At 39.3% G+C, this 21,687-nt stretch overlaps 1 protein-coding gene across 1 annotated transcript; it reads left to right on the forward strand.

Moving 5' to 3' along the window:
- The first annotated feature begins 998 nt into the window (after window positions 1-998).
- On the forward strand, window positions 999-20,835 carry LOC134657863 (uncharacterized). The gene is made up of 10 exons (XM_063513443.1): window positions 999-1,398; window positions 11,745-11,882; window positions 12,340-12,496; window positions 12,644-12,777; window positions 13,725-13,892; window positions 14,494-14,575; window positions 14,919-14,961; window positions 15,294-16,169; window positions 16,290-18,169; window positions 18,206-20,835. Exons 2-10 carry the CDS (start codon window positions 11,749-11,751, stop codon window positions 20,804-20,806), a joined length of 6,075 nt encoding a protein of 2,024 aa, XP_063369513.1. The 5' UTR covers window positions 999-1,398; window positions 11,745-11,748; the 3' UTR covers window positions 20,807-20,835.
- Window positions 20,836-21,687: the final 852 nt, after the last annotated feature.

Genomic DNA, 21,687 nt, shown 5'->3' on the forward strand with positions numbered 1-21,687 from the left:
TAGATACCCCACACGTACGGGTTTGATGAAAAAAAAATTTTTGAGTTTCAGTTCGAAGTATGGGGAACCCCAAAAATTTATTGTTTTTTTTTCTATTTTTGTGTGAAAATCTTAATGCGGTTCACAGAATACATCTACTTACCAAGTTTCAACAGTATAGTTCTTATAGTTTCGGAGAAAAGTGGCTGTGACGTACGGACGGACAGACAGACGGACAGACAGACAGACATGACGAATCTATAAGGGTTCCGTTTTTTGCCATTTGGCTACGGAACCCTAAAAACACGTAAGTTGAAAAAGGGAGCCAGCTCCACGATTTTTAGCCATAAAATAGAAATACTTATACATATTATATGAGTAAAACAGAATAGGCAGGAACAATAACCATTAAACAACAGTTTTTAGCGGAACCCAACGCAGGTAGGTTCCTTATCTATAGTATGATAATACTATTACCTACTTATTCTGTATTTATAGATAACCTATTACCTACTAGAAAGCAGTTTTGTCGAAAAGACAGGCATGTTATAGCTGATCAAGCAAATCTTGTCAGTAAGAAAAGGCGCGAAATTCAAATTTTATATGGGACGATATCCCTTCGCGCCTACATTTTTCATATTTGCCGCCTTTTTCTATTGACAAGATCTGCTTGACCAAGTATAACAATCTTACCGAAGAGAAACGATTATTTCCGCCAACATTATCATAATAATTAATATCCCCGCATTCGTGATTCGCAATGCTCGGTATTTAAATAGGGGTCAGGCCAAGGCACCTCTTAAAATACGGTCCCTTTTATTATTACACTACACACCCCAGGCACAGTTTATCGCGACTAGAAATTACCCCTACTAAGTCAAAATAAATCGAAATAACCATAAAAACTCAAGAACGCACTGTTAAAACCTGTCTGTTTACAAACAAGAGGAACCTTAGTTTCGTAACTCGTTTGACAACATTTTATGAACTGAACTTTAAAGACGCAAAAATAGCTTCCAATTATCAAAATACCTTGCCATCAACAACTAGTGAAAGTGACCCACAAATATAATGTTTAAGATTAGTTACCTTTGGAAACTGAAAAAAAGATTGCTTCATTTGGTACTCATTTCCAAGACACGACCGCTCCGCTCGCTGCCCGCGACCTAAATGAACTAAAATGCACGCTTGGCGGGCTAGAGGGAGATAGCACCCGCCGTCCCTCTCGCACTTGCGGAGCGGTTGTCAAGTCGATTCAACCGTCCGCCGGGCCACGTTTCTTCCATTTTGTTTTCAATCGTCACAGCGTACACGACTGGGAAAAGTAAAACATGGTTATCAAACGTGTCAGTGTATCTTCGAATTACTGATGAATCGCGTGGTGAATTTTAGTTTTAGGAAAGCAGCAAAAGGATAAAGGTAAAACATAATTGTTAAATACTTATTTATATTGTTTTGACAGCTGTTGCGAAGGTGCATTTTATTTTTACTTTTTTTCTGCGTTTAGTTCGAATTATTATTTGAAAGTGATTGCCGTGAGCGCTCGGCCGAGGCGTCATGCCACCGGGAGTTGAGAAATAATAATGAAGTGAATGTTTGTTTACAGTACATATGGGGCTACTTTTCCGCACTAGTGCGTAAAATAGCACTTTTCGTGCGTATGTCGAAACTTTAAAGTGCCATATGTACTGTAAAACGTTGTTCGATACACGTGCGAATAAGTAATTCGCAACTCGTGTCGATTCCGACTCCCTTCGGTCGTGTTTTAATTTATCGCCACTCGTTTCGAATTTCCTCTTTTTCGCACTTGTATCGAAAATAACTATTTCGTGACTAGAATAGCGCGGTGTATTTTATTTTTATTCTTGTGCCGCGAGACGTGCGCTCTGCAAGACTAGTGTTTGTAGGTAGAATGAGTGGGTTGTCCGCCATGTTTTTTGTGCAGCTGCGCGTAACGGATTAGTGTTGCCAGATTTTATTGTTATTAGGTAGTAGGTATTTGTTTTAAAGTTTAAACTCATTATACTTTTCGAAAACTGAAATAGGTTGAATTTAAAAGACAAAATAACAAAATATAGGTTTTAATTTCTTTGAGTTTAATTAAGTATTGGAATTTGGCAGGTTTAAAAAAAATTGCGGGGCAAAGCATATGATTTTTTTATATTATATTTTAATAGTCCAATTTTGTACTTACACGTTATTCAATTAAAACTGACCAAGTGCGAGTCGGACTCGCGGACGAAGGGTTCCGTACCATTATCTATTGTTTTTAGTACTTGTATAGTATAGTATAGTATAGTATATCGTTTATTGCAAACCATGGTACAATATAATAGATGTTACAATAAGAAACAGATCACATGGCACCCTGGTAGGGTATGGCAATTATCCTTAAGACTACATTAACTAAATATAATATTTAGTACACTTAAACATACTTTGCTTGCTACTTGCTACATATTATTATTTTCTATGTTTAGGAACTTTGTTTACAAATATTATCATAATAGATCATCCTGCATAAATTCTTCGATGGTATAGTATGATTTTTGCAATAGAACGGACTTGAGTTTTTGTGTAAATAAATGATTTATTTGTATGTTTTTTATTTCAGTAGGTAGTTTATTATATATATTTATTGCTCGGTAGTACGGTCCTTTTTTATAAATATCTAAGATTGGTTCTGGGAGGATGAGATTATCTTTGCGACGCGCACTCTTGTTAAATTCAAATAGGTGTAAATTATTTTTGACAAATGAAGTTATTTCCAGGATATACAGAGAGGGGAGAGTCAATAATTGAAGTTCCTGAAAATGGGGTTTGCAACTGTCGGTCTGTGGAATATTTACCAATATACGGATGCATTTTTTTTGCATTATAAATAGGTCGTGGGCGTCGCTGCTATGGCCCCACAATAGCAAACCATAACTGAGCCAAGACTGTGCATATGCGTAGTAAGCGGACAGGGCGCAATGGATATGTGTGTTTGATTTTAAAATGCTGAACGCGTATAGGAAGGAAGATAATTTTGCTTTGACTTTGGCTACGTGTTTTTTCCAGTCTAGGTGGGTATCAATAGTTAGTCCTAGCAGGGTACATTCAGTCTCTTCTATTATGTTTAAATCTTGTAATAGTGGTGTCAAGTCAGTCGGTCGTTTTTGGTGTGGTCTAAATTGTATAGTCTTTGTTTTTGCTGTATTTATAATTAAGTTATGGTCTTGTAGCCATTGTGATATGTCGAAGAAGGTTTCCTTTATATGTGAAAAGTTATTGTTTGGGTCATTATCGTGTTTAAATAAGAGTGAGATATCGTCGGCAAATACTACGCATTTATGGTTAGTAATTTTTGGGAGGTCGTTTATGTATATTAAGAAGAGCACACATCCCAGTACGCTGCCTTGTGGAATTGAGCTGTTGACAGTTTGCCACTTTGACTGGATTTTTTGGAGCTGCCCGGAATCATTATGGTAGTGGTCAATTTGCACGAATTGTTGTCTGTTTTCAAGGTATGATTTTAACCAGTTGTAAGCATTGCCTCGGATACCTATTTCGTATAATTTGTTAAGTAGTATTGGATGGGATACTCTGTCGTAAGCTTTGGACAAATCTAGCAGAAGGCCAATGGCATAATTTTTGTTTTTGAGATATTCTAATATATTTTGGATGTATGTGTAGACTGCTAGGGTGGTTGAACGTTTCTGACGGAAACCGAACTGATTTTCTTCTAGTAGGTGATATTTTTCTAAAAAATTATAGATTCTATCTGCCATGCATTTTTCAAATATTTTCGATATGGACGGTAAGAGCGCGATAGGTCTGTAATTTGTGAGATCGGATTTTTTCCCGCCTTTTTTGAGGATAGGTTTAATTGCTGCTATTTTTAATTTCTCTGGAAAAGAGCATTCGTTGAATGATTGATTGATGAGAAATGTAATAGGTGGTGTTAACTCGCTATTACAGGTTTTTATCAGACTGGGTGGAATTTCATCATATCCACAGCTATGTTTGTTAGGGAGGTTCTGAATAACTTTTTGGACTTCTTGTTCGGTAACAGGATGGAGGAATATTGAGTTGACAGAAGGCTTGGGACATGGGCGCCCTAGCGGGTTTCTAGGCCCTGCGCTGTGGCCTACAGAGGTATAATAATCACTAAAAGCATTAGCTATCGCTTGTGGGTATTCAATCTTTGTGTTGTTAAGTAATAGCTCTATATTTGTATGTTGTGTTTGTGTGTTTTTGCCGGTTATATTTTTGATTACTTGCCACATTGTCTTAGTTTTGTTTGAAGATTCTTCCATTTCTTGTATATAATTAAGCCGTTTTGATTTTGTTATGCATTTTTGGAGTATTTTGGAATATAACTTGAAATGATTTTTTAATACTATATCATTATTTTGATTAACCATAATTTTTAACTGCCTTTTATGAGCGCACGATATTTTGAGACCCTTTGTAAGCCAATTCTTTTTCTTTTTAGTATTACATTTAGTGTTTTTTCGTGGAAAGAATCTATTCAATAATGTAAGTATATGGTAATGGAATATATTATAGTTAGCGTTTATGTTATCGTTCTGAACTAAAATGTTTTTCCATTCTATATCATGTAGAGCCGCTTTAAATTTAAGTATGTTATTTGTATTAAAAATCCTTTTATAACTATATGTGTTGTTTAAAGTAGTTTCACTTTGCTTAAATTTATAGATAAGGCTTTTATGGTCCGAGAGTCCATGGTCTTCTATATGTACATTGTAGTTTTTGTAATTTGAAAATATGAGATCTATACAAGTTGCAGTATTAGTGGTAGATCTAGTGGGTACATCTATGATTTGCGTGAGATCAAGCTCAAGCATATTATTAGTAAGCCTTGTGTAATTTGGAGAGTTTTGAAATTTATTTAAATTAAAGTCACCGGCTATAATAAGATGCTTGAAGCTTTTGGACTTTAATCTATTTAACAGTTTTCCTAAAAATTCAAAAAATATGTTTACATTTCGATCAGGTCTGTACAATGTAACTAGTACTATATTAGGTTTAATTTCAATTGCACAACACTCCACGGTGCATTCTACTGATAGGTCCGCGATGTCTGGTATTTCCTTATACTGAATGCCTTCCTTTAAGAAAATAGCGGTGCCTCCGCCTCTATGTTCACTTCGGCAGTAGCTGGCGCCAAGGACGTAACCGTTGAGGTTCATTTGATTCTCATGTTCCTTTTTAAACCATGTTTCTGTTAGGCAGATTACTTGGTGCTGGTTTTCTTGTAAGAAAGTTTCTAATAACTGCACTTTATTTTTCAGGCTTTGAATGTTTTGTACGAATATTGAGAAGTCAGTCTCGAAAGGAATGGTTTCGGGTTTGTATTGGTTGTGTGTTGTTTATTATGTTATTATTGTTATTAGTAATAGTATTATTTTCTTCTGTTTCAGGTGGCGTTGGTGAGCTGTGATTGTAGTAGGCGTGCTCCTGGTCCGAAGTTAGTTCCTGTGGCGTCAGATCCTGTGTATTGATTGGCTTGTGAACCTGACCGTTAACTATTAGTTGGTTATTTATGATGACTGCGTGGTTGCCATGACGTCTTGCTTCTTGTAATAGTTTTACCAGTTGTCTTCGTTCACGCAGTGAGTTCTCATTGAAGTATTCTGTAATAGATAGGCCGGAGTTTCTAAATAAGTGTCTATTTTGCAGTACATGTCTTGTCATTTTCTTGCTTATAAGTTCGATTGCTAGAGGACGTCTCGCTCCTTTTTTTCCTATGCGATATACATCCTCAATATACTGATCCAAGTTAGTATTCATTAAGTCTCGGAAGATATATGTTAGTCTTTCGTAAACATCTTGTTCCATTTCGCCTTTGTACTCTTCTAATCCATGTAGTACAATGGTTTTATTTTGAGTTACGGAGTCAACAGTCAAGTGTGACATGTTTGTGGTGTTTTTTTGTATGAGATGTATTTCCTCTTGTAGCTTAAGGTTTTGTTTTTCTAGGGTTTGGATTCTTCGGTTTAGATTAGTGATATTTTCTTTTATTTGTACCTGTTCAATGGAGAGGTCATCAGTTTTTTGGGTTACCTCTGACTTGAGTGAGGTGATTGCCGTATGTATCTCATCCTGTATAATGGTCTTGAACTGTGTGATTATTGTCTGGTTATATAGTGCTAATTTTTCGTCAAATATTCTGCTGATAGCATCCATAGTAACGGTACTATTAACTTTGTCTGGTTCAGAGGAACGTGAAGTATTCTGGGTGTCTCCTATCAGGCTCTTGTCGTCTAGAATGTGGTCATGTATATCTATTGATGGTCTTATCAGTGGTTGGGAATTTTGTGTAGCTGTAGGTCCCATCGGTTGCTTGCGTCTCAAAGTCATATTAGTGTAGTTTGTAGTTGTAGTTTTCGTGGTAAGAATAGAGTTCCTTTCAGGAGTTTTCTTATCATTATTGTTTCTCAGTTTGTTTAGGCAGTTTTGGCATTTCCACGCTTGTTTGTGACTTAATGTCATCGTATTGTAAAACCGAGCTCTAGATACATTAGTGCAATCACGATGATATTTGTCGCGGCACATTGAGCATAATAGAAATTCTCGGTCTATTATTTTATCTTCACATTTTACGCAATCTGCCATTTTCGAAAAGAATATTGCATCTATTTATGTCTTAATTAGAAAAAGAATATCGGTATAGAACGTGGTTAGAAACTTTTATTGATAACTGTTTTCAATATAGGTACAGTACTTAGCTTAGAAACATATCTACCGCGCTATCTAGCGGATTTTGTTTGTCAATTCAAAGCTAGCTGTACAATATAGTCGCTGGTTAAATAGTAATATAGTGAGTTGTCTTCATTTGGTATTATTGCGAACAAATTTGTACAGATGGCAGTATCACGTATAATTCAAGTTCTGCTACAACTAATTTTCAGCACACTTCATAGATGGCGCTGTACGGCAAACGCTTCAAATCATATGCGCGTAGGGTCAACGTCCGGTGAGCGGCGACGGGCGTAATGTTTGAATTTCTAGGCGGCAGTTATAAAGTATTTGGATTTATAGGTTAAGTTTTAGATTTATGAAAGTAGTAGTAACATTTCAACTGTCTAGCTATCACGGTTAATGAGATACAGCCTGGTGACAGACAGACGGACAGTGGAGTCTTAGTATTTAATGGGTCCCGTTTATACCTTTTGGGTACGGAACCCTAAAAACACGTTTAGTTACCGGGTAAAAATAACAGCTGCTTACAAATTACAAAATACATCTAACTAAGTAGCTAAGTTGTTTCTTAAATATCATTACAATTATTACGTTTCTAATTAAAAATAATAATAGGTACCTACAGGTATCTAGGTATCTACTTAAGTAAGTACCTATTAGTCTGAGATCTTCACAACAAGTTTGCATAAGATTTAATTTTCTACTTTACCCCACAAAAGTGACCACCATGTAACTTTTTTTTTAAATACAATTTATACAATTTATTTATAGCTGGTCAACCAAATCTTGTCAGTAAAAAAAGGCGCGAAATTCAAATTTTCTATGGGACGATATCCCTTCGCGCCTACATTTTTTAAATTTGCCGCCTTTTTCTACTGTCAAGATCTGGTTGACCAAGTATATTTACGGTAAGTAACTAAGTACACGTCCGTCTTTGGGTCACCGACTACATTTGTGTCCCAAATTTCAACCTAATCGGCCCACTTGCAGCAAATTAACTTGGGAGAGACATGACGAGAGATCCTGTAAGTAATGGTTTTGTGTTTTCTTTGTGGTACAGAACCCTAAAAGCTCCAAAAACAATAAGTAAATGAAAAAAAACCCGTTCAATTATCGGAGCTGTTCAAGTCAAAACGGAGACCTTCGCTAAAGGGCTCATTTAGACGGCGCGCGAACTCGTATACGATTTTAGTTACATTGCGGACCATTGAGGTGACGTCAACTCAGCCGACCGATCAAATGACGCAATGTAATGAAACTCGCATGCGAGTTCTCGCACCGTATAAATAAGCCCTAACGCTTCGGTCAATTAATAAAAAAATATTCATAAACCTTAGTAATAATGTGGGAAACATTTATGTTTACGCAAAAAAAAACTTACCTAAATAGGTACCTAGGTACAAGAATTTTATATTACCTATATGAACCATTATTTAATGATTTGATTATCAAGCATCCGTCGATGGCGACACCCGGACAATTATGTAGGTACTTAGTCGGTAAATGATTCTGAAAATTGAATTTTGGATACGGAACCCTAAAAACAAAAATAATACTGCGAGAGCCACTTACGCCAGTTTACACCATTTAATTCAGACATCGTTGTAAGTAGAGCTCGCTCTCTGTACAAAATACGGCGCAGATGCGGCCTTCTTACGCTTGTTTTTTATTTAGCAAATCTAGAAGGTCGTAAGTACATAGATATTTGTATTAACAGACTTAATTAATATACCTGAGGGTCTACCGCGAAAATCGTAATTTCCTCTCTATCGTATTTCCATCCTGCGATAGAGACATCGACATAAATATTAATTAATAATGGATTTTTTACACAAATTGACTAAGCCCCACGGTAAGCTCAAGAAGGCTTGTGTTGTGGGTACTCAGACAACGATAGATATAATATACAAATACTTAAATACATAGAAAACAACCATGACGCAGGAACAAATATCTGTGCTCATCACACAAATAAATGCCCTTACTGGGATTCGAACCCAGGACCGCGGCTTCACAGGCAGGGTCACTACCCACTAGGCCAGACCGGTCGTCAAATCGTCAAATAAATGTGGGTATACAATAGATAGAGAGGCAAATAACGAAATTTTGATGTTCATTTTTGTAGGCCGTCTGGAGTCAAGGCGGCTTTGTCCTTGACATTTAGTCAACTGTCTAGACTTCTAGATCTAGAGTCTGTGCGGAAACAGAAGAGTCGTGGATTGTATTGGGCCCCATACTTTCCACGACTCTTCTCTTTCCGCACAGACTCTTTTAACAACAGTTGACTAAATGTGACGTTATCTATGAAAAGGGACCTTATTGTCGATGGCGCTTACGCCATTATTCTGCCGTGCTAACAACATTACGCAGTAATCGCAGTTGAAAAGTTAAGTATGCAATCATTATGCAATTGTTTATCTTGTTCTCTTTGAATAAGTTATTTATTTAAACGATGATTTTCATGGAAGTACCTACTGCCAGGGATCGAATACCGGTATTTTTTGTATGGGAACGGAAACGGTATTTTTCGTTCTTTGCTAATTACTTCATTTCTAATTAGGAAATCTAATAATACGAAGTCGTAACCTAAAAACACAACTGAGTGCTACATTTCGGGTATAAAATAATTCGAAAAATATGGTTATTTCTATGTTTTTGCAAAAAACCGGTTCCGATCCCTGCCTACTGCACTTACTATTAGCAGGGCAGTATTAACGATGATCCGATATAAATACAATGCCGCGCGGAGCTGTGCGGCGTAAGCACCATCGACAATAAGGTTCCTTTTCATAGATAATGCCCCAAATGTCAAATCCCAACAAAACCGGCCAAGACCATGTCGGCCCATGCTCAGTGTAAGGGGAAGTTGCGTTTTTTTTATTTTCAGAGCTTCAGAAAATTCTTATTGATTTTTTAATTGAAATAGTGACTAATCGTTATGAAAAAAAAAAAAATCCAACGACCCTCCACACCATATGGTTGCCACACACCACAGAATACGTGTAGGGGAGGTACTTAGTAGGTACTTACGTACATTTATTTTAGTTGATTTTATTTTTTTGTCAGATTTTGATAGTTACGGTTCGTTTGAAAAGCTCCTTATTCTGGTTGGAATAAACACGGAATCCAAATTTGGGGCAAAAAAATGTCCTACCTATGAAAATTCCCATTGAGTTACGGAAAATTCCATACATTTTCCATAACTCAGTAGAAGATTTTGTAGGACACAGTGAGATTGCGGTTATGTTGTAGGTACATAATAAGGAACTCTATGCACCAAATTTTATCAAAATCTGAGTAATATGAATAAAAAACCGGCCAAGTGCGAGTCGGACTCGCGCACGGAGGGTTCCGCACCATCAACAAAAAATAGAGACAAGCAAAAAAACGGTCACCCATCCAAGTACTGACCCCGCCCGACGTTGCTTAACTTCGGTCAAAAATCACGTTTGTTGTATGGGAGCCCCACTTAAATCTTTATTTTATTCTGTTTTTAGTATTTGTTGTTAAAGCGGCAACAGAAATACATCATCTGTGAAAATTTCTACTGTCTAGCTATCACGGTTCGTGAGATACAGCCTGGTGACAGACGGACGGACGGACGGACAGCGGAGTCTTAGTAATAGGGTCCCGTTTTTATCCTTTGGGTACGGAACCCTAAAAATTACCCAGCAGGCTAGCTAATAGAGAGAGAGATTACAGTTTCGCTTGCTACCGCGCAAACTGGTATTTTGGCTAGGCACCCTGTTCTGAGCGAGTTCCTCCTCCGTCCTTCCTCCGTTCACAACACTCTTACACCAATGGAAATGGATAGAGCAAACATTTGCTAAATACAAAATATTTGCTCAGGGGGCCTACCGCGAAAACCGAATTTCGCAAATTGCGGGGATCTTTCTCTTTTACTCCGGTGAAGGTGTAATTAGAGTGACAGAGAAAGATACCCGCAATTTGCAAATTTCGATTTTCGCGGTATAGCCCCAGGAGACTAGGTAGGTGAAAACTTGAAAAGGCAGCTTACGGCGATCGAAAATTGAAATTTCGTTATTTCGGGCGATAAAAGATATTAGGGTTCCGTATCCAAAGGGTAAAAAACGGGACCCTATTACTAAGACTTCGCTGTCCGTCCGTCCGTCTGTTACCAGGCTGTATCTCATGAACCGCGATAGCTAGACAGTTGAAATTTTCACAAATGATGTATCTCTGTTGCCGCTATAACAACAAATACTAAAAATAAAATCAAATAAATATTTAAGGGGGGCTCCCATACAACAAACACGATTTTTTTGCTCTATTTTTTGTTGATGGTGCGGAACCCTCCGTGCGCGAGTCCGACTCGCACTTGGCCGATTTTTATGGTTCCTCTACAAGTCTACACGATGGGCCATCATACTGGAGAACTATTGTATAATCTGTGGCTATATAGGCCGCCTTGTTTTATGAAATGCTCAAAATTAATTTCTATTTTGTAATTTGTCCATTATAAAGGCCTTTGGGATTTATGAGAAAATAGTACGGATATGGAGTGGCCGGCGATGGCCCATTGTGTACTGGGGCCTTAATAAAGTCTATTTTTTTATTCGGTTTTATTATTTCTACTCGTCGACTGCAATGCTTGAATTAAGACTTCGTATACCAAAGTGAAATCGCATACTTTTTTCACTATGGGACCCCAACTCAACTATAATATTCATTTCGATACAGTTTAGTCAACTATAATGAAATTGACCAGTCGAAAGCGCGGAGCAAGTACCAGGGCCTCATGACTCTCATGAGTTACGAGAAGGTGTCGTTGAGCAACCGGCCGGGGGCGCGGGGCGCGGGGGCCGGGTCGCGTACGAGTACGAAGGAATCGCGGCTGTTCGCGCATCTTAGCTGTATACTTTTGGTTTTTTTACCTACATATATGATTCTTCTACTAGTTTTAAGTATTTTTTAGAAAAAGTATTGTATACAATAGTGAGCTGTGCTCAAGCAATGCTCTCCATTATATCACGATTGTATAAAATACTATTAGTGTCCCTGCGTTGTTCACATCGATTTTATCATTTCTGGTACAGCAAAATGTCGGAGCTGGACAAATTCAAGCGGCGCATCATCCGCTCGGTGGCGCGCCTGATGCTTAAGGAGAAGAAACCCGATGAAGAACTATGGAAGGATATGAAGAAGGAAACCGGCTCGGACTGCCGTACTCTATGGTTAGAGCGTCTACTTATATTCACTTAAAATCAATGAAAACTGGTTATTCTCAAACAAAAATATAAAATGTTTGATATGATAATCCCTTGGAAAAACCCTGCATGGTCTAAGAACTAGAGACATCAATGCAAAAGGTAATTGCATTGTATTGTACGCTAGATGGCGGTGTTCCGTGAATCAGTCGCACAGATTAGGTAGGTATAGGTACCTAATAGTGCATCATCGTTTTCCATCGTATTTTCACGGAAACGTACGAACGTGTCATATTATTTCAGTCAATCGCAGCACAAAGGTACTGAGGCTGACTGGATTAGCATGACACAAACGATGATGCAGCAGGTACGAGCGCTCGATTTCGTGTGGCTCGCTTCAATACTATCTCCACTGCTAGGTACAGATGTAGTGCATAATTATTTTCCATCGTATTTTCACGGAAACGTACAAACATTGTTTCAGGGAGCGAATGCGAGCGTTATGCGTGAAAAAGCTAAACCGTATGATAGCAGTCGACGATCGCTCGGCCAATCTCCCAAGCATCGCTCGACTATCCCTCACCGACTGGCTGCTAGTGGACCTCGTGTTGGTGCATGAGGAAATAGACGTTATTGCTATGGTAAGAAGGGTTATATTCCTATAGCAGTCGATCGCTCGGCCAATCACCCAAGCATAGCTCGATGCTTATTGCAGATGGAGCATAAGGACCCTTCTCTGATGGAAAGTCACATATTATGATGAAAGTTAAACTACGACTTTTTTTCAGGATAAGTCTGATAACAAGGAATATCCAGCCCTAATAGAACTATTCAGCTTGGTACAACGATTCGACATTGAAAGGCGCGCCGGGGAGCCGCTAGCGGAGGCCTGGGCCGCCGCCACCGTCTACTACAATCGACAGTTAGTATCTCTCATTATACAACAGTTTAGACAACTATAATATTCATTATAAAACGATTCGACTCTGAAGGGCGCTCCGGGGCTAGCAGAGGCTTGGGCCGCCGCCACTGTCTTCTACAACCGAAAGTGTCATGTGTACAACAGTTTACACAACAATAATATTCATTATACAACAGTTTAGACAACTATAATATTCATTATACAACGATTCGACTCTGAAGGGCGCTCCGGGACTAGCAGAGGTTTGGGCCGCCGCCACTGTCTTCTACAACCGAAAGTGTCATGTGTACAACAGTTTACATAACTATAATATTTATTATACAACAGTTTAGAAAATTATAATATTAATTATGCAACGGTTCGACATTAAACGAAACATCGGACAAACATTTCATCTCTTTCTAACGCTACGTGATTGTTGAGCCATTCAGGGTTCTAGCTAAATTGGATATTCCGTAGCGCAAGTATTGAACAACCAATTTAGTTAGGACCATAACATAACAATCGCGGAGCGTGATGGTACAGTCGCCATCAGATATATCGGAGCGGCCAAGGTGTTCACAATATCTGAACACGCACTCTAACGCCCTGACAATAGAGGCGTGTTCAGATATTTGTGAGCGCCTTAGCCGCTTTGATATATCGGATGATGGCGACTGTACAGGTAATGTTGACGACCGGTCTGGCCTAGTAGGCCCTGCATGTTAAGCCGCGGTCCTGGGTTCGAATCCCGGTAAGGGCATATTTGTTCCTGAGTCATGGTTGTTTTCTATGTATTTAAGTATTTGTATATTATATACATCGTTGTCTGAGTACCCACAACACAAGCTTTCTTGAGCTTACCGTGGGGCTTAGTCAATTTTTGTAAAAATATCCTATAATATTTATTATTTATTTATTTGATATTGTAAGTACATATATGTATAATGTTCGTGTTACGCCTTCAGAGGCCGCCAATGCTCCCCGATGCTGCTCCAACGTCGCTGGTACCAGCTGAAGAAACTGACCCGCTGCCGCTTCTACAAGTTCTGGTTCTCATACAAGGGCAACACCCGTCTTCTGGAGGAAGCTAGAAAGTCTATGCCCTCGAGGCTGCAGATGGCTATCGCTAAGAGGTATTTAAATTTAAACTTAGTAAACAGGAATTACGGTACATATTTGACTGACAGTACAAAATTTTTACCATATGTACGGTTCAAATCCAACGACTAGCATCGGGGCGCGTCTCATTACAATATAATTTGAACCTTGTATGATTTAGTTACAGTCCATATTTCAATGACAGGGCGAATTGTGGCGAGCCTGCCCATATTAATACAGCAGCGACTGCGTAACGCCATCTTTTGGGTTTATACGCCAACTTGCGACCTTTCCGGTTTTTTCTTTTCACAGTTCGAGTTATGCTGGATGCGGTGAATTTTTAAAATTTTCCTTTTATATAAAAATTGTAGGATCGCTCGACGTGTCTGCTTGATAAAAACTAGTTATTATGGTCGCTTATCTAATGGCTCCTCTACACGATGGGCCAGCGCCGGCCACTCCAAGGGACGCATTTATGCGTTAGAGGGAGCATGTGATATTGCTATCTCATTCTACCGCATGGCTGCGTCCCTTGGAGTGGCCGGCGCTGGCCCATCGTGTAGAGGAGCCATAATACGCGTTTTAGTACTAGTGCATTGCCTGAAATTATGTTAAAGAAACTATTATTTGTTCTAGATACCCAGAAGTAATAACGAAAGAGTATCCAGATTGGGACGAATTAATAGAAAAACGCTTTGTCATAATGCCGGAGGAATTTGTAAGTGTTTATTTTTTAGTTTTTTGTTAATATAAAAACTTATATCGTTATTTAATTCACACACACACACACACATACACATACACATATACATATATGTAGGTATATCTTAAACCCTTTGAACGCCACGTTTATCGTGAGCGGCGCGTCATCGTGAACCTTTTCGGAATGCACGAAGGTTGATATTGGGCTGTAGCTGCGCGTGTCAGTTGACGTCTTTGGCGATCAAAGGGTTAAATGAGACAGTGATACATACCTCTCACTCTAACTGTTATAACTTTCCCTAATCATACCAAACGAGACCACAAAGAAATCGTATCTAATAAATATTCAAATTTTTCAGGAAGCTAAAATGAGGATGCCCAACTTACCGAAGCCTTGCAACTGTAAGTATTTCTCATTAATAATATTACGTTCAGACAAAAATACAAATATCATTAATGTTGAGGTTAAGGCATGGTCCTTCTATTAAGTAAAGGCCCCAGTACACAATGGGCCATCGCCGGCCACTCCAAGGGACGCAGCCATGCGGTAGAATGAGATAGCAATATCACTTGCTCCCTCTAACGCATAAATGCGTCCCTTGGAGTGGCCGGCGATGGCCCATTTTGTACTGGGGCCTTAACACAAACCAAAAAAAGTAAGTTAAGTCCCGTCGTTGTGACAAAAAAAGTAGTCTCAAAATTTAGACATTAAAAAGAAAACCATTTTTTTTCAGCCAATGCTCCAGATCTAGTGGTTGTTGAACCCGTAATCGAGACCATAGACCTCCGCTTAGAATCAGACCCAGAAGATCAAAACGATGATGAAATGGAAGACACGTCTGATCCGGAAAGGAGCAATGATGCAACTGATATAACTCATCCAGCTACTGAAGAAGACATCCCAGTTGCACAAGAAAACCCAGTTACTGAAGAGGAAATACCAGTTGCCGAAGAAGGAACCCTAATAAATGACGAAGCTTCAGGTATACAAGTTAAAACAGAACCCATGGAAGAAGACGGCTTATCAAATGTACAACTTATTTCTGCTGCGCATGTCCCTGAAGTTGAAATACCAGACGATAGTCCAGATGAAACTGCTGAGGTTGTGTCTACTAATTCAGATGAAATTGTAGTAAAATCTGAGGTGAGCCAAATGGAAACAAGTCCAGATGATGAAGATGATGTTATACAAATACCAGGCGCAACTCCTGTAGTAGAACTATCTCCTGAAATTGTACAAAGAGAAACAGCGGACGTACCAAGTAACGTTCCATGCGACGTGGATATTATAAATGACAGTGATGACGCTGTTGATGACATAATAAAAGTTAAAGCAGACGAGTACTGCCGCAAAAAGGATGAAGTTCCTGTTGAAAAAAACAATGCAATAGATGATTTGATAAAAGACAAATTAGAGACGTACCTTAAGAGGCCCAAAGAGGCTATACCACTTGTTGATAAGAAACCTGATGTTGACTCTATTGACTTGAAAAATAAAGCAAACGTAGCCGCTATAGATTTAATGGCTGATTTAAACTTCGTTGATGACGGCATTGAATTTGTTGATGATGGCGTTGAATTTATAGAAGAAGATCACGCACAAACTATTGGTAAGTATATTTTTATACCTAAATGAATATTATGGAAATATGTAGGTATATTTACTATACATTTACTGTGTGATTATGCGTCACCATCGAAGTTAATTTAGTTTGCCTTTTTAATTGCAGAATCCACAACCAACGTACCTTCTAGTAAATCAATTGAAGACAATGCAGTTGAACAAACTGAAGAAGAGGACGATGAAAGCCACAAATTTGACTTAAAACTATTAATGTATCCTGTTGTCTATACTACCAAGTTAGACCAAATGAAAACGTTCAAAAACAAAGAAATTGATTCAGTAAAAGGTACAGAGGATATAGAAATGGCGGCCATTGAGAGTAAACCGGTGAGTAATAAATCACTTGATATTAAAATAAAAGAGGAAAGCGTCATAAGTGCCGCAGAAGACATAGCAGAAAGTGATGATCTTTTCACCAATCGCGAAGTAACAGATGATGAAGACTCAGAAGAAGATGTAATAGTGTCACCGAGCAGCTATATGTTGAAGAAACCCAGAACTCGCACTTACGATCCTATAAAACTTTGCAAAAATCCCGATTTCAACACGAAACTTAAAAGATTGACTATAGGTTTTCTGAGTTCTACAAGAAATCGACAGTATCTCAATGCCTGTATACCAATGACAATAGATTTAAGTAAAGCTTTTGAATCAAAATTAGTAAATGGTACATTGTATTTAAAATCCAGTGGTACGGCTGCAATTGTAGAAAAACCGGAAGTAATAGAAAAGCGAGCGTCTTCGATTGTCCCGACCGCGATGCCCGTACAAAGTCTCATTGATAATTCAAAAGTGGATATTCAAAATTTGATTCCACATCCATCCCCAATAGTTTCTGAAAGGACCAAAGTTATAAATTTACCAGATATTGACAAAGTTAGGAGAATAAACCAACAGTTGCTTACTGCTCAAGTGCCACCACTTAGAGTTTTTGCTGGCAACAGTAGAGCTATTCATCCACAAGAAGTTAATCCAACAGTTTCAACTGTCCCGAGCATCGAACCTGTACAACCAGTGACTGATTCCATTTTCATTCAAAATACCGTGCCTAAAATAAAAATTGAGGGTGAAAAAAGCGATAATGACAGTTTGCCTACAGAAACCTTACCACCAGCTAAAGAAAAGCTGATAAAGATGATCAATCAGGCGAAAATCTTAACTAAAGAAGCACTGGACAAAATTGATGACGCTACAAAGCCAAAAGATTTTCCAATGCCGATTGTAGTACAAGAAGTAAAAACCAACATACCTCAAGAAGTACCAACCAGAAAACACCATTATCAGCCTCGAGTGCCACTGCCGTGGGCACCAAAACATGCAGTACCGACTAAAAATAACTTTGACGATTTTGGCCTGCTAACTTCAGATACGTTAAACAAAATGTTGCATTTACTGACAAGTGGTAAAGAGGGTGATGGTTGCAAATGCTGTAATATACCGAAGAAAAAGAAAAAGAAAAGGAAATGTAAGGAAAGCGAAGCCCAACAAAAAGACTCGGACAACTCAGACTCGGTCCAGGAAGTCGGTAAAGTAGACGAAAGTAAAACATCTGATGTTGCAGTCGCAAAACAAGCCCCAAAACAAACGACCAAAGTGGTGCCCGTATCTAAAGTGGTAAAAACTAAATTTTGTTGTTGGGCTAATCAAAAACTTAATAACCGTAGACGTAACTCCAAGCACTTGTGTCCTCCTAACCCCTGCCGATGTTGCTGTGCGGATAAACTGGTCAAAAAAATTCAGGCAGACGAGGAAGCAAGGAGATTAAAAATGATGGCGAAAACTGTAGTTGAACTATCAGATGATGAGGAAGACAGCCTGAAGAAAGCTTGCGAATCGATTGAGACTGTTGTGCAGCAATCAGCTCTACTGACAGATCAATCTAAGGGCAGAACTTCTGCAGTCCCGGCTGTGTCCGTGGTGGACAGAATACCTGTCCCAATTGTGAACGTGGTGAAGAGCTCACCTCATGTTCCAATTGTGACCGTGGTGGAAAATACAATTCGTGTTCCAACTGTAACCGAGATGGACAATGCACCTGATGTTCCAGATGTAACAGTAGTTTCACCTCCAAAGCCCTTGACACCATCTATTAATGTTGAAGTAGTCGCACCATCTATTTCTAAAGTGACTATAGATTTGGGTATTAATGCCAATGAAATTAATGAAACACCAACGTCGCCAACAAAACCTTACATGAAAATAAGAGCCGCCCCAATTGCATCTTTAATGCCATCAGATCGACCAGCAATCAGACCGATAATAAATCGACCGACCATACCGCAAATCAATCCAGTAACTGTCAACAGGGTACCTCTACAAAGAGTACAAATACATTCACAGCGAAAACCATCGCCGTGGGCCTCTTGCTCCTGTCAGAGGCCTGCCCTCAGTCAAGACACTCGGCGGAACATAGTGATAGACGCATCCACACAGTGTCCCATTCATCCGACGCCCATCGCTTCCAAACAAATTGTGAGTCCCCAGAAAAAAGACTCATCACTTCAGATTCCAGAAACACCCAAAGAGAAGATTTTATATCTACACAGTAAAAGTTTAGCCAAAAGCCCATCGGAAAGCCCAATATTTTTGGGCAAGAACAAAATTTTATTGACCACTGTTAAATTTCCGCGAAAGAACGACGATGTTGCTCCACCGACTGAAATTTTCCAAGCTCCAAAAGTTATCCCAACTTTGCCCCTGCCTGCTGGTGTGCAGTTAGTACTGATGCCTTCAGGTAATGTGACGTACACTGTGGATCCGGGCGTTGAGTTAGATGAAGCGCAATTGGCAGCTTTACCCACGATTTTAGCAGCAGTGCAAGAACAGCTTAATGCTTCAGGCGTTACTCCTTCGTCGGCTGTTCCTGAGCCACAAGTCAGCGCAGCCAGAGACGTTGAACCAGTTACAGCTGTTACCCAGCCCGAAACTACTGGTTCTGAAAATATAAACTTGTCACAAAGCGATGAAACTGCGGAGACACCTCAAGCCGATAGTAATATTAATGACCTTACTGACACTCCTGTAACATTAGAAACGAACGAAGTATTCCAAGACACAGAACTGCCGCCGAAATATACTAATAACGTAGATATGGAAGTCGATACACAGAGTACAAAAGCAGATACAGCAACAGAACAGGATACATCTACTACTACTAGTACCAGCGATTTAGAAAAAGAATCTGTTCCCATGACTAAAGATACGGTAAGTGAAGCTACAGTTGATGCTGAAGCACCAAACGATATTACTGAACCACTTGCGTCTGCTCAAACAGCGCCGGTTATTGAAGAGTCACAAAGTGAAAAACAAACTCTAGAAATCCAAAGTGTAGCAGAAGATAAAGAAGCACCTGAAGTAACTCAAGAGATTCAAAGTGTAAGAGAAGGAAAAGAAGATGGCATTAGCAATAGAAAAAGTTTGCTATCTGACTTGATGGAGATGTCGGGAATATCTGCGGAAGATACGACGGCGCCCGAACCTCCAGTCATAGACCTAGTACAACACGAAGCTATTGTAAATGATGAATCGAAAAATCTGCCAGAACTCAGCCCAGTGACATCTTTTGCTGAGCTTAAGTATGCATGCGAGCAGAATGGCAAATTCTTTAAACTAGACTTTGACACGGGAGTTATAGTCCCTATTAATGTTTGCATCAAAAAGAATCCTAAAACGAAGACAACTCCTACTAAAACAAAGGAATTCATTGATTTGACTGAAGATGTTGACAACACTGAGACCCCAGATACTCTAAATATATCTACTGAAGGCCTACCAACTAGGTCTTCATCATTGAAAGAGCCAGTCGAATATTTATATAATGGTAAAACTGTGAACGTGTCGAGTAGTATAGTTAAACCAGTCAAATTATTTAAAGCTCTTCACCCTACGCCGAAGCCCAAGCCGAGGGTTCTAAAAGCTGGTCCACTAACAATCTCATCATATAACTCTGCAAGCTTATTAAAGCGAACACATGAAGAAAAGAGAAAGCAGAAATTCTCAATAGTCAGAGCGAAGGTCGAAGCTAAAATTGATTTGGTCGATTCTGATGAGCCAATGGAGGAAGAATACCTTGTAGACAGTTCTGACAATGACAAATCGGATGACGATACAGGACCCGAGCCAATGCTAGTTGAAGCCTTGAACACTTCACTATTAGACGAATCATCAGACGATGAACCTCTAGCTAAGAAATCTAAACGTTTAAAGGAAGCAGATGAGAAAGAAGTAAGAGAAACGAATATATTTGATGAAATTCCTGATGCGGCAAGTCCTGATGAACTGGCAAATGATTTGAACGATTTAGTAGAGCATATAGAGACTGCAGCAGTTACTGGTGGAACTGATCAGGTACAAAAAATTAGTGTGATAGAGGGCGTGGTTCCTACAAGCAGTAAAAATGATACATCTGATGGTAAGAGAGATAAGCCTCAGGCAAAAGTAAGAGAGACGCTTGAACCTAATGTCATTGTCCGGTCTGAAGGCCCAATAGAAATAAATGTTCACAATCCGGTAGACAACCAGTCAGACGATGAAGAATTAGATAAAGCGCCTCCTGAACTCAGATTCTTATCTGATCACAGCGAGAACGGAGACGGGGATGAAGACTGCATACTAGGATTCTAAATTTTAACCACAAAAATCGTCCGCTAAAGTCGCAAGTCTCGGAGTAGATAAGAGGTTTGCAAATTTAGGTATTGTCAGGCGTGACTCACTCCGCGATTTCGTCGCGTCGCTACAGACAGGTACCTACAAGTACATGCGGCCCACACCAATTTTGGTGTCTAGCCATAGTAGTTGCCGCGCACCGCTACGGAACGGACACCTGCTCGCGCTTGCGCCACCTAGCGGTCATATTTGTCGTAATAGACGCGTTTTGTTAGAGAGTGAACCTTCTGTACCTAGTACTATTATTTAGTCTGTGACCCAATCCAAGCTACGTGAAAAATATTATAAAACATACCTACATATCATTGAAAAATTACATGTTAAAATGACGCCAGTGGTTTTGTAATATTTTAACAGAGTTACTTATTGTCACAGACAATCCAACCTCTAGATATAGCATAGTCGCGCTACCCCCTCTGCCACACATACGGTAGCGTTACTCCATCTTCGAGTCAATCCCGTGCCGTGATTGGTACGTGTCTTTGAACGGACCAATCACGGCACGGGATTCGCTCACCTCGTCCCCCCGCACCCCCGTATTTTTGGCAGCATCGGTTTCATGAAAGAATTGGCCTAAGCTCAGTCTAGAGGTTGGATTGTCAGTGCCTATTGTACAGTCGCCATTAGATATATCGGAGCGGCCGAGGTGCTCACAAATATCTGAACACGCCTCTATTGTCAAGGTGTTAGATAGAGTGCGTGTTCAGAAATTGTGAATACCTTGGTCGCTCCGATATATCTGATGGTGACTGTATGTACATCAGACATCACTAATACGAGAGTAAACCATAGGTTCTCAACGTGAATTTACTAGGTATTTTTATTCTATTGTATGATAG

This window comes from Cydia amplana, chromosome 21 (genome assembly GCF_948474715.1).
Source record: "Cydia amplana chromosome 21, ilCydAmpl1.1, whole genome shotgun sequence".
Lineage (NCBI taxonomy): Eukaryota > Metazoa > Arthropoda > Insecta > Lepidoptera > Tortricidae > Cydia > Cydia amplana.

What these genes read in the sequence shown, in the direction of transcription:
- LOC134657863 (XM_063513443.1), top strand. Translation starts at nt 11,749, where the DNA reads ATGTCGGAGCTGGACAAATTCAAGCGGCGCATCATCCGCTCGGTGGCG. An exon ending in CAGATGGCTATCGCTAAGAG is followed by an intron (nt 13,893 to 14,493) that starts GTATTTAAATTT and finishes TATTTGTTCTAG; the next exon opens with ATACCCAGAAGTAATAACGA. An exon ending in CTTACCGAAGCCTTGCAACT is followed by an intron (nt 14,962 to 15,293) that starts GTAAGTATTTCT and finishes ATTTTTTTTCAG; the next exon opens with CCAATGCTCCAGATCTAGTG.